Source organism: Odocoileus virginianus, unplaced genomic scaffold, assembly GCF_023699985.2.
Source record: "Odocoileus virginianus isolate 20LAN1187 ecotype Illinois unplaced genomic scaffold, Ovbor_1.2 Unplaced_Contig_3, whole genome shotgun sequence".
Taxonomy (NCBI): domain Eukaryota; kingdom Metazoa; phylum Chordata; class Mammalia; order Artiodactyla; family Cervidae; genus Odocoileus; species Odocoileus virginianus.
Window position 1 is genome coordinate 2,215,598 of NW_027224320.1, and position 11,499 is coordinate 2,227,096.

General features: G+C 54.0%; 1 protein-coding gene across 1 annotated transcript in view; it reads right to left on the reverse strand.

Moving 5' to 3' along the window:
* Positions 1 to 8,380, reverse strand: part of NUP210 (nucleoporin 210) — an 89,947-nt gene extending 81,567 nt beyond the window's left edge. The window contains exon 1 of the mRNA XM_020872516.2: positions 8,034 to 8,380. Coding sequence (XP_020728175.2) covers positions 8,034 to 8,206 — 173 coding nt within the window. The 5' untranslated portion in view covers positions 8,207 to 8,380. The remainder of the gene's footprint in view (positions 1 to 8,033) is intronic.
* Between the last annotated feature and the right edge of the window lie 3,119 nt (positions 8,381 to 11,499).

Genomic DNA, 11,499 nt, shown 5'->3' on the forward strand with positions numbered 1-11,499 from the left:
TTAATACGGAGGAGCATCTCCAATGTTCACAAAGGTAGTCATTTTGAAGGAAACAGTAAGTTCTAGTACAGGCAGGACATTAAAGAGGCAACCTGCAACAGTGGCTGGGTGGCTGCAGTTTTGGGGAGGAAATACCAGCGTGCATTCCTGGGGCAGCTGTGAGGGGTGGAGTCTGTCCATCAGCCTCCATCTCCAGGGTATCTGAGACAAAGACCGAGCGAGCGGCCTCCACAAGGCTGGCGGGAGCGCCAACAGCCAGACTGTGCCCACGCTGCTTGGGGAGGACCCAGGCGAGGAATGCAGGGAAAGAGGGAAAGACAGCGCGCGGGCCGCAGCGGCTTCCCCGGCCTGACCCTTGCAGGCTCAGAGACGGCTGGGCACTTGACAGAGAAGGCAGGGTCCGCGTGGGGCGGAAGGCTGAGAGGCCCACGCGGGAACTGGCCCCAACAGCCAGGTTATTTGGATACAGCCTCGTGTTTGCCAAAGAAGCAGGTTCAGGCTCAGTGGCTTTCTGCACAAGAGCCTTCCTCTGCCCCCAGTTTTTCTGTTTGCGGTTTTAATTATTTTAAAATTTCTGTTTATTTTATGTTGGCTGCGCTGGTCCTCTGTGGCAGGGTGCAGGCTTTTCTCTAGCTGCGGCCCACAGACTTAGTTGACCCGTGGCACGTAGCATCTTAGTTCTTTAACCAGGTAATCAAACCCACGTCCCCTGCATTGGAAGGCGGATTCTTAACCACTGGACCACCAGGGAAGGCCCTGCCCCCAGTTTAAATGAACTGATGCCACTGCTCAGAAAAACAGAGAGCTGCTTCAACCTGTCCACCTGTCGTTCCATGCATCTCAGCCGGCGGTCAGCAGGCCTGCCCACCCTCCCTGCTCACCCACTCGCCCCAAGGCCCGCAGGAGGAGCCGGAAGGCCCTCCCCAGGCCCCTGGCACAGGCGGTGCTGGCGAGATGGCCCTGTTCTCTGTTGAGAAGATGAAGGCCCAGGACAGCAGGGCGCTGACACACACCAGTTGTGTGACCTTGAACAAACAACTCAACCTCTCTGGGCCTCAGTTTCTGCATCGGTACAATGGGAAGAAAAATGATACCTGCTGCAAAGGGTTGGGGTGGATTAGATAGGATGACAGACATCTTATCACAGGGCCTCGCACATAGAAAACTCTCAAACTCAGGAACCAGGAGCAGGTGTCCAAATGAAGGGCTTGCGGCCCTGAGGCGTTTGGTGAGATTCCAACCACAAGAACTTTTGATTTTTAAAGGAAGGAAGAGAACAGGTGTCCTTCTGGGTTGTGATCACTGATGCCGGACCTGCCCATCGGCTTCCCGGAGTGAAGCCTGACCCTGAGCCCGGCTGGCAGGGCCCTGCTCCCCGTCAGACTCCCTCGGAGACCGAGTATGAAGACAGAGTCCACGGCGTGCTCTTTTCTTGTCCCTGTTGCACGCAGGTAAGACCCTGGTGCGTTTTTGCAGACGCCCTTTGATAGGTCGGCAGGCTTCCCTGGTGGCTCAGTGGTAAAGAATCTGACGGTAAAGAATCAGATGGTAAAGATCTGCAGGAGACCCAAGTTCAATCCCTGGGTCAGGAAGATCCCCTGGAGAAGGGAATGGCAACTCACTCCAGTATTCTTGCCTGGACACTTCTAAGGAGAGAGGAGCCTGGTGGGGTACAATCCACAGGGTCGCAAAGATTTGGACACAACTGAGAAACTAACATCTTCATTTCATTTTGTCCTGGATTCTCTTCTGCTCCAAATTTGCCGCACGTTCTATCATAAGTGACTCTTGAATGCTCTGCGCATATTGAGACCGTTACATGACTTTTCTTCTTCATTTGGTTGATAGAAGAATTGGTTTTTGTTGGTCAAGCAATTACACTGATTGATTAGTATTAAACCAACCTTGCGTTCCTGGGAACAGCCCCAGTTGGTCATAATACATTACCCTTTTTACATTTCTCTGGATTTGATTTGCTATTTTCTCAAGGAATCTTGAACTCTGGGTCTCTGAATTTCCTTTTCTTATAATATTTGTGCCTGGTTTGCAATCAATGTAATGTTGGCCTCATAACAACAAGCTAGGAAATGACTGTTCTTTCTCTCTTTCCTGAAGGAGTTTATAAAGGACTTGTACTATTTCCTCTCAAATGTTTCACAGAATTTACAAGTGAGGCAACATGGGCTTGCAGTTTTCTTTATGAGGTCTGTGACTATAAACTTAATTTTACCAAATGTCCTAAGCGGACTGGAAGGTAGCAAGGTGTTCTGAGAAGGCTCCCCCACGTCCTGCACGGAAGGTGGGGTGAGGCACCCCACAGCAGGGGGAGCCTGGGATGCAGGGCTGGCGGCCTGCCGCGGTGTGGCTTCCTTTCCTCTAGAATACTCACCCACATTCCAGCAAGACAACCCCCTCCCCCCCAGATCACAGCAGCTCCTGTCAAGGGCCCCAGCGGAGCAAACCCAGGGTGTACATACCGTCCCCGCCCCCAACAGACACACACAGAGATGGGTAAATGTGCATGCGTGGGTGCCACTCCTGCAGGGGACTCGTGGTGGGTTTTGGCTGCCCAGCCTCCGCCCCCTCGTCAGTAACAGCACCCAGCTTTTCTGGGGGTGCCGCTCTTCTCCACCATCAGACCATGAGCTCCTGGGACACTGGGAGGCCTGGTCAGTCAGCAGTGTGAACCCCAGGCTGGTGGGGTCCAGACCCAGGGTGTGCCCTGCCAGCCCTGATGGGGTTTGCAGGCCTGGAAATGCTGTCTAATTACCCTAGGGAGCCCCGGGCAGAAGTCCAGACCTAGGACCTGAGACCAGGCTCTGCTCACCTCACCGAGCCCTGCGTGCAGCCTGAAACAAACTCTGCCAAAACAGAGCTTATTTAAACTTTACACAACTTCAGTTTACTTAAACTTTATTTAAACTACTGTGGTTTGAGTTTCCTGTCACATGCAGGCAACTCAGGAGAGTCTAGCCAAGCGAAACCCCCTGATTGAATTATTCAAGACATGTCGTCTCATTTCATTCAAATTACTGGCACTATATTTTAAAAAAAAAAAAATGTAATTTATTATGTGCTTATTATGTTTTCAGGCCCAGAACGAAATACAGCACAAATATTTTATTTGCCCCCCAACAATCCTACTGAAACTCCCATATGATACCCACAGAAACAATAGCATGGATGGGAAGTAACTTGCTCAAGGACACATTCCTAGATACACCTCAGTGACGCTGGTCTCTAGACCTCTGGCTGGGACCCCACCCTCCCCTCTTGTGATAAATGCACCCAGATTGTTCAAAACAGAGCCAGCTGACCCCCTCCACCTGCAGCTGCCCACAGGAGCGTCCAGGCCGACAGACCTCAGTGAAAAAGGACTCCACGTCCTCAGTTGCCCCAACCCCGCTTACAACCTTAATACTGCTTCTCAGCGTGCCGTCCACGTTCCGAAAAGCCTACTGAAGGACCTGGGTAAGACAGCCATTGATGAGAAGGCCTGGCACATTTCCTGGGCATCCCAGGACTGAAGAGTCTGTGACTTGTCTTTTGTTTTTTTAAGGGGATCTTTTTTTTTTTTCCCAGTTTTTATTGAATTTGTTACAACATTACTTCTGTTTTATGTTTTGGTTTTTTGGCCACAAGGCATGTGGGATCCTAGCTCCCTGACCAGGGATCAAACCCACACCCCCTGCATTGGAAAGCAAAGTCTTAACCACTGGACCTCCAGGGGAGCCCTGTGACCTGGCTTTGAACTTGGCTCTGCTAGGCTCCCTATTTGTGCAGTGGGTGGGCACTCTGGAGGTGTTTTGTTTTCAGGATTGAGCGGGAGTAACATGCAAAATAGGCAAAGGAATTAGCAGAAAAACTGGTTCTGCTGTTTGGCTGCCTCTGCCACCCCCACCTGCAGCATTCAAGCCCCTGCCTTTGGACCTGGGTGTTTGGCCACCCACCCACCGTGGCGGCTGCCTGGACACTTGCACCTTCCCCGGGCCCCAGCCCCTCTCTTTCTATATCCAGTTACGTCCAAGTTACCCTGGCATCATTTTCCTACTTAAAAAAAAAAAAATTTGATTCTTCCTTCTTGAAAAGGTACTTTAAAAAGTCTTAAAGTACCACGCCCTTTAGGCCACGCCCTGAGGCAAGTGGGCTCTTGGTTCCCCAACCAGGGATCTAACTGTAGCCTACACTCCTGCAATGAAAGTGCAAGTCTTAACCACTGGACCACAGGGAAGTCCAGAAAAAAGTACTTAAAGAGGAAACTGTCTATCACTAGTGTAGACAGAAAGCCCATATCATTTGCCATCCATCTGAAGTAACCAGAAAAACAAACATGAGTCACAACAATGTTGCTACTTCCAGGGATGGGGGTGAAGAAGGAAACAGGCTGCTATCACAGGGTGTTAGGGAGACTAGAATCTGGATGTCGGGGCTGGAGGCCGGGAGGAGGGTTAGCGGTCGGGACTGAGTCTCAGTTTGGGAAGGTGAAAGGTTCCGGAGATGATGGCAGAGATGGCCCCACGGCAACGTGAATGTACTTGATCTCACTGATCTGGACACGAAGATGGTCACTTTAATGATATGTGCATTTTACCAATTTTTTGTTTAAAAATAAAAAATAGAAACAACATGTTGGCACCAGAAACGAAAATTATCTCCAGAGTGTCTAACCGGACACGGGAACCCAAGGACAGGGAGGTCAGGAGTGGAAAAAGGAGAAGTGATGGTTGTGCAAAGAGGTGGGTGGGGGCAGAGGAGGACACAGCCCCCCTCCACCCACCAGCTAACCATCCCCCCACCACACTCACACTCACACACACGAGCCACAGCCGACAGGGCGGAAGTCACCTCGGACGTCACCACGAGAGCAGAGTGGGGTGAGGGTCAGGGACAGGCAAGGGAAGCAGGAAGGAAACCACCCGGGAAGCAGGTCCACTCGGTAAACACACTCGGTCACCTCCTTCTGTGGGTCTGCGAGGGGGGACCCGAGCACCCATGGGGGAACCAGGACCCTGGGCGGGGTGGTGGGGCGCACAGCCAGGCCCCGGTCACCAGCCCAGCAGCCCACTCCAGTACTCTCGCCTGGGAAATCCCATGGACAGAGGAGCCTGGTGGGCTACAGTCCACGGAGTCATAAACAGCTGGACACAACTCTCCGACTGAGCGTGCACCCAAGCAATAACATGAAATATCAAAAAAGAATCAGGAACTTGTCACAAAACCAGCAGTGCTGGTATGACGGGAGGGTTCAGTCAGGTCTGGCCAACTAGTCAGAGGCTGCAAATCCCCAAAGAGGGTGGGTCAGGAGGCGCCGCCCCCGTCCCTGTCCCCCTCCTCGGACTCTCGCTCGACGGAGACCATCACTCAGCCCCCGGAGCGCCTCCCTCCTGAGGCTCGCGCTGACATGGGAACAGTTTAGACTTGAGGCTCTCTATAGTTCTCCTCACCTTAAAATTGCCTGAGTATTTGATGCTATAAAATCAAGAAACAGGAAAAGTAAACTTGAAGCCCCTGGCGCAGGAAGGCAACGATCCAGTAAACCGGGAGCCGGGCCGAAAATCCAAAGATGAGCAAGAACTCCCCCAGGGTCCGGGGGTCACGTGCTCTGTTCACCACCTCACAGACTTCACAGTGACCTCCGTGGGTGAAGAAGGAGGCGGATAGAAAGCTTGCCTGCACACCCACTCTTAAAGTTCCAGAAGAGACTCTTCAAAAACTAAAACAACACCTGACTGGACTAGGAAGAGCGGACTGGAAATAAACATTTCCAGAAGACTTTCCTGTGACATTAAGGGAGAAGTCACAGCACCAAACACCTGCGAGACACTTAAGCAGTCACACATTTGCAATAAAAACGATGGATCATATTCAAAACAAGTTATAAGGTACTTAGCACTCCCTGATGCATCAGAGATTAGAATGTTTTTTTTCCCCCTTCCTCCTAAGAAGCTAGATAAGTAAATTAAAATCCATTAGTTTTTCAGAGAAAAAAGCAGTTGGGGGAAAAAAAAACAGTTGTTACTTCAAAAACAAAAAACACAGCTCTAGAATCTCAGGAAGTAGCACCCAAGGACATTCAAGGGGATTCATTTGAAGCCAGCTGTTTGTAACAGTCAGCTTCCTTTTCCTTGGCCCCACATCAAGAGAAGAGACAACTTCAGCTAGAGAATGAGCACAGTCTCAGGCAAAGTCTGGACTGACAGCTGATCCCCCGACACCAGTCAGGGCCCTGGACAGGATGTAGAAAAGTTAGAGCGAAGATCAGCCTCTGATACCAAGCCAGAAGTACGACCCACCAGGTGCGGAGGCACTAGCCCGAAAACGCATTTGGCTAAACTGGACTGTCATTTCAGGAGGGGACCTTCAGAAAACAATAGGTACTAGTAGCGCATGCACGGGGCTCAGTGGGTAAAGAATCTGCCTGCAATGCAGGAGATGCAAGAGGTGCTGGTTCAATCCCTGGGTTGGGAAGATCCCCTGGAAGAGGGTTTGGCGACCCACTTGAGCATTGTGGCCTGGAGAATGCCATGGACAGAGGAGCCTGGTGCGCTAGTCAGTCCATGGGATTGCAAGGAGTCGGAGACGACTGAAGTGACTCAGGAGAAAGCAGTCAGAGGACCGGCACCACGGCCTCTGGATGTGCACGGACAACTGTCTGCACAGACTTAACACATGCTGGACTCTGCAGTGTGATCACACCTGATACACTGTCTAGCCTGGCAACAAGCAACCGAAGGAAGGAGCAAGGGTGTAGCATGTGGGCGGCACCCTCCCTTTCGTCTCCGGCAAGGTGGCCCGGAGGCGTGGTAGGGCCTCGGCCACACCCAGCACTCAGCACCCTGCTAGGAATGAACCTGCTGTGAGTGGAGGCCCCTTCAGGCCGCCTTCTTCTTCTTCTCCCTCGCTAAGGGATGCAGCGGCTGGACCACATTACCCAGCCACGTTGGGGTAAGGCGTATCCCTAGTCCCATTAGCTCCTGGGGTTCCCAGATCACACTCCCCACAAGGTGCAGAATTCCTGAGCCCCCAGCAAGCTAGGAATCCAGGCCAACCCTGCTCTGTGGGCAACCTGGGGTAAATCACCAACCATTCTTTTGCATCTTTCATCTGTAACATAGGTGTAAGTGTTAAGTCGCTCAGTCCTGTCTGACTCTTTGTGACCCCATGGACTGTAGCCCACCAGGCTCCTCCATCCATGGCATTCTCCAGGCAAGAATACTGGAGTGTGTTGCCATTTGTTTTTCCAATGTAGTTGTATCATGTGTTAAAAACCAAGGGTTTGTCCGAAAGATCTCTCATCAAAGGCTTACATTCCTTCCCAAGACGCTGCACTGCTGAGTCAACTCCCACGCACACCTTCCCGGCTTCCCCACAAGCCAGGTTCCCACACCAGTCCGGCGCCAGGAAAGAGTCACCAGACAAACTCCAGCAAGCTGCCTTCGTACCCAGGGTTCTGCAGGGCGCCGACTACCCCTCCCGGAGCCTGAACGAGAAAGGAGTGCGACCACGTGGACGCGCATCCCGGGCCCAGCAGCTCTCCTGTGCGACCCTCTCCCCCAGCAGAGGGGCCCTACGGAAGCCCGGAACCGACAGGCCTTCGGAGGCCCTCAGCCGCACCCGCCAGACGCCCTCCGCGAGTCCAGCAGACCGCTGGGCTCCTGACCGCACCCCCGCACCCCGGCAGGCCCCCTCCTGCCCGAGCGCGCCGAGGCCCGGGCGGCGCCATGCGCAGTGGCGGCGACCAGCGCGCACGCCGCCGGGTCACAAGCAAACAGTAGCCCGGGCAGTGGCCGATCGGCCGCCAACCCAGGGCCCGAGAGCGCGCGCCGGCGCACCTGCTGCGCGGGCCTGCGGGGGGCGCGCGGCTCCCCGCCTCCCGGCGCCGGCCCGGCCCGGAGGCCGCGCGCCGCAGGCCCCACTGGACCTGCCCGGGGCCGCGGCCACCTCCCCGCGCCCGCGCACCTGCAGCGCGCCCGCTCGGCCGCCCGCGTGCGAGGCCCGCCTCCCGCCCCGGCCCGGCGCCGGCCGCGCCTCACCAGCGGTAGCAGCCCTCCGAGGCCTCCAGCGTGAAGTTCACGCGCGTTGCCCGCGTGAAAGGCAGCAGCACCTTGGGGATGTTGAGCTTGGCCGCCCGCGCGCCGGGACCCAGCGCCAGCAGCCCCGAGACCAGGAGCAGCAGCGGCCGCAGCTCGCGGCCCCCAGCCGCCATCCTCGCCGCGCTTCACCTCCCGCGACCCGGTGCCCGGCGGCCCGCGCGCTCCCCTCGCGCCCTCCGTCCCCGGTCGCGCGCGCCCGGCCGGCAGGTGATAAGCGCGGGAGGGAGTGGGGCGGGGCGAGGGCCGCGGCCCGGGGCCGCTTCCTGGGCCCCGGCGCCACCCGAGCGCGGGAACTGAAGGGGCCGGGCTCCCATCCCCAGCCCCGGGCCCTGCGGGGCGGAGCGAGGGGCTGGGGCGCGCGCCCGGGGCCCCGCGGCGGGTGGGTGAGTGGGATGGGGTGTGCGCCCGAGTCACCGTGGCCAGGGAGGAAAGATGCGGCGCCGGCCTGCAGGACACCCCTCGGCCACGTGGGAAGCCCTACACGGTTTCCTGGCCTCCACGTTCGGACCCCTGGTTCAAACTCCTCTCTGCCACCCGCAGCCATTCACTGGGCCCTGTGCAGCGCCTCTGGCCAGTGAGCCTGGCCAAGGTCTGACAGATAAGTCGGCCAGGCTCCTGAGACCTCGAGCTCGATCGAGGGAGACCCCCATCAACACGCGAAGGAACAGGCTCCCAGGAAATCCGGAATGCGTACGCGTCCTGGCCCGGGCATCCAGAAGAGGCGCCCAGTTCCGCAAATGTAAGCCACATGCTGAAGTCCTGGACCCTTCTACCCCCGCCCCCCCACCCACCCAGGGAAGCACTGTGATCCCCAGTTCTCAAGAAGAAACAAGGTGAGTTGGCCTGAAGGCCTCTCAGCTAAGAAAGACAGCGCCGAGGCTCTCAGACCCCAAAACCCTGTTCTCTGCGCTGCACCCGCTCTCTTCCGGAAACCATGGGGAGGTTACTCAAAGGGCAGATTTAGGGCGCCAACACCGCTAGAGCACACCCTATCGCTCCTCTGCCCTCAACAGCGAGAGAGGGGGAACTGCGCAGCATCAGTGAATTCTGGGCGCAGAAGTCTTAGATCTTAAATTCAATCTACTGGTTGTGCTCTGGGTTTGTAGTTTTCTTTGTCCTGATTTCTGGGAGGAGAGGACTCAGCAGGTCCCCTACTCCCAGTAGATTAAGATGTTAATCCGCTGCGCTGCAAGGCCCCAGCCTAGTGGGAGGTCAGGAAAGGGCGGAGCAAGTGCCCAGGGGCCCCGAGTGTGAAGGGTCCAGGAAGTGTGCCCTGAATTGTAACCCGGGAGGCCCCTTGATCCCCTGGAGGAGGGTACGGACACCGCTCCAGTATTCTTGCCTGGAAATCCCATGAACAGAGGAGCTTGGAGGGCTATAGTCCATGGGATCACAAAAGAGTCAGACAGGAGTGAGCAACTAACACTTTGACTTTTCAGGCCCCTTGATGGCCCTGTCTGAGGGTGGAGGGGGAGGCTGAACCTCAGTCCTGCGGGGAAAGGCTTCTAGGAGCAGGTGGCCCCTGTGTTGGGCAAAGACATCTCACTGGGTCTCAGAGAGGCCCTGATGGCCGGAGTCTGCCCCTGACGGGCCGTCCAGCTTTGAGACAGTAAAGAGGGGTGTTTGGGAATCACCCTCAAAGCCTTTCCGGCAACTCAGATGGTAAAGAGTCTGCCTGCAGTGTGGAAGACCCAGGTTCGATCCCTGGGTCCAGAAGATTCCCCTAGAGAAGGACATGGCAACCCACTCCAGTATTCTTGCCTGAGAATCCATGCATGGAGGAGCCTGGCAGGCTACAGTCCATGGGGTCACAAAGAGCTGAACATGACTGAGCAACTTCACTTTCACTTTCACTCAGGGCCTAAAGGCCCCAGACCAGAGATCTCTGTGAGCTGGGCTCTTTCCTGTGTGGAGCCAAGGGCTCTGGGAGGGGAAATTCCAGTGGATTCTCTTGTGTAAAGAAATGAGTTGTATGAAAAAAAACAGCCCCAGAGTGGGTAACTGTGAGGAATTCTTAGTGTTCTTGTTTGCATATTTTATTGATTCGTTTTTTTAGTAAATAATGGATGGTTTAAGCTAAAAAGGCTGGAAAGAGCTCATAGTAAAAGTGGCTCCCCCCTCACTCCCCCTCACCCTGTTCCCTTCCCAGAGGCAGTCAGTGTTTCTGCTTGGGTATGCTTCCAGACAGATTTTATGCATATATAAGCAAATACATGTGTGTATACATTTGAAATTCATGATATAACTCGTCATGTTCCAATCTGCCCACTAAAATTGGCAAACCAGGAGCCTTGCCCAGCAGGTAAGTAAATACAAGGGACTCAGCGGGCCATCAGGGATCTTAAACCCATCTGGCCCATGGGAAGCATGAATCCCTATGACCCCACCTTTCCAGATCTTCTGATTATTGAGGAGAAATCAGTAACGTCAATTGTAGATAAAACATCTTGACTGTAAGTGAGTGTAATTTATCTTGGACATTTATCCCAGGAAAAGAAAGCTTAGTTTTCACAAAAGCCCATACATACAATGTTCACAGCAGCTTTATTCAGAGCAGCCCAACACTGAAAACAGCATAGAAGTCCTTCCATGGGTGATGGTTAACAGACTGGGTCCATCAACACCATGAAATGCTACTTGGCAACAAAGGAAAACACAGCTGATACACTCAGTAACTTGAATTCGAAGGAAATTATGCTGAGTAGAAAAAAGCCAATCACAAAAGGTTACATACAGCATAATTCCATTCGTATAACATTCTTTAAAATGGCAAAATTATAGAACTGGAGCACAGGCGAGTGCTTGACGGGTGAGAGCCAGACAGGGGAGGGGTAGGTAGTGATGTGGCTCTAAAATATGACCTCTTTGTGGGGATGGAAATGTGTCTTGACTGTGAAAAAGTGAAAGTGTTAGTCGTTCAGTTGTGTCTGACTCTGCAACCCCATGGATTGTAGCCTGCCAGGCTCCTCTGTCCATGGAATTCTCCAGGCAAGAATACTGGAGTGGGTAGCCATCCCATCTCCAGGGGATCTTCCCAACCCAGGAATTGTAACTGGGTCTCCTGCACTGCAGGGTAAATCCTGGTTACAGTATGTCCTGTGGGTTTTTTCCTAATTGACATATACTTGATTTATCGATACAATGTTGTCTTAGTTTCAGGTATATAGCAAAATGATTCATTTTTTTTTTCAAATTCTTTTCCATTATAAATTATTAGAAGATATTGAAAGAGTTTCCCTGTGTGTCCTATAGTTTTGCAAGAAGTCACTGTTGGGGGGAACTGGGAAGAGGGTGCACAGGATCTCTCTGTCTCAAACATGTCTCAGTCTGTGTCTTAAAACTGCATGGGAGGGACTTTCCTGGTGGTCCAGTGGCTAAGACTCCAGGCTCCCAATGCAGGGGGCCC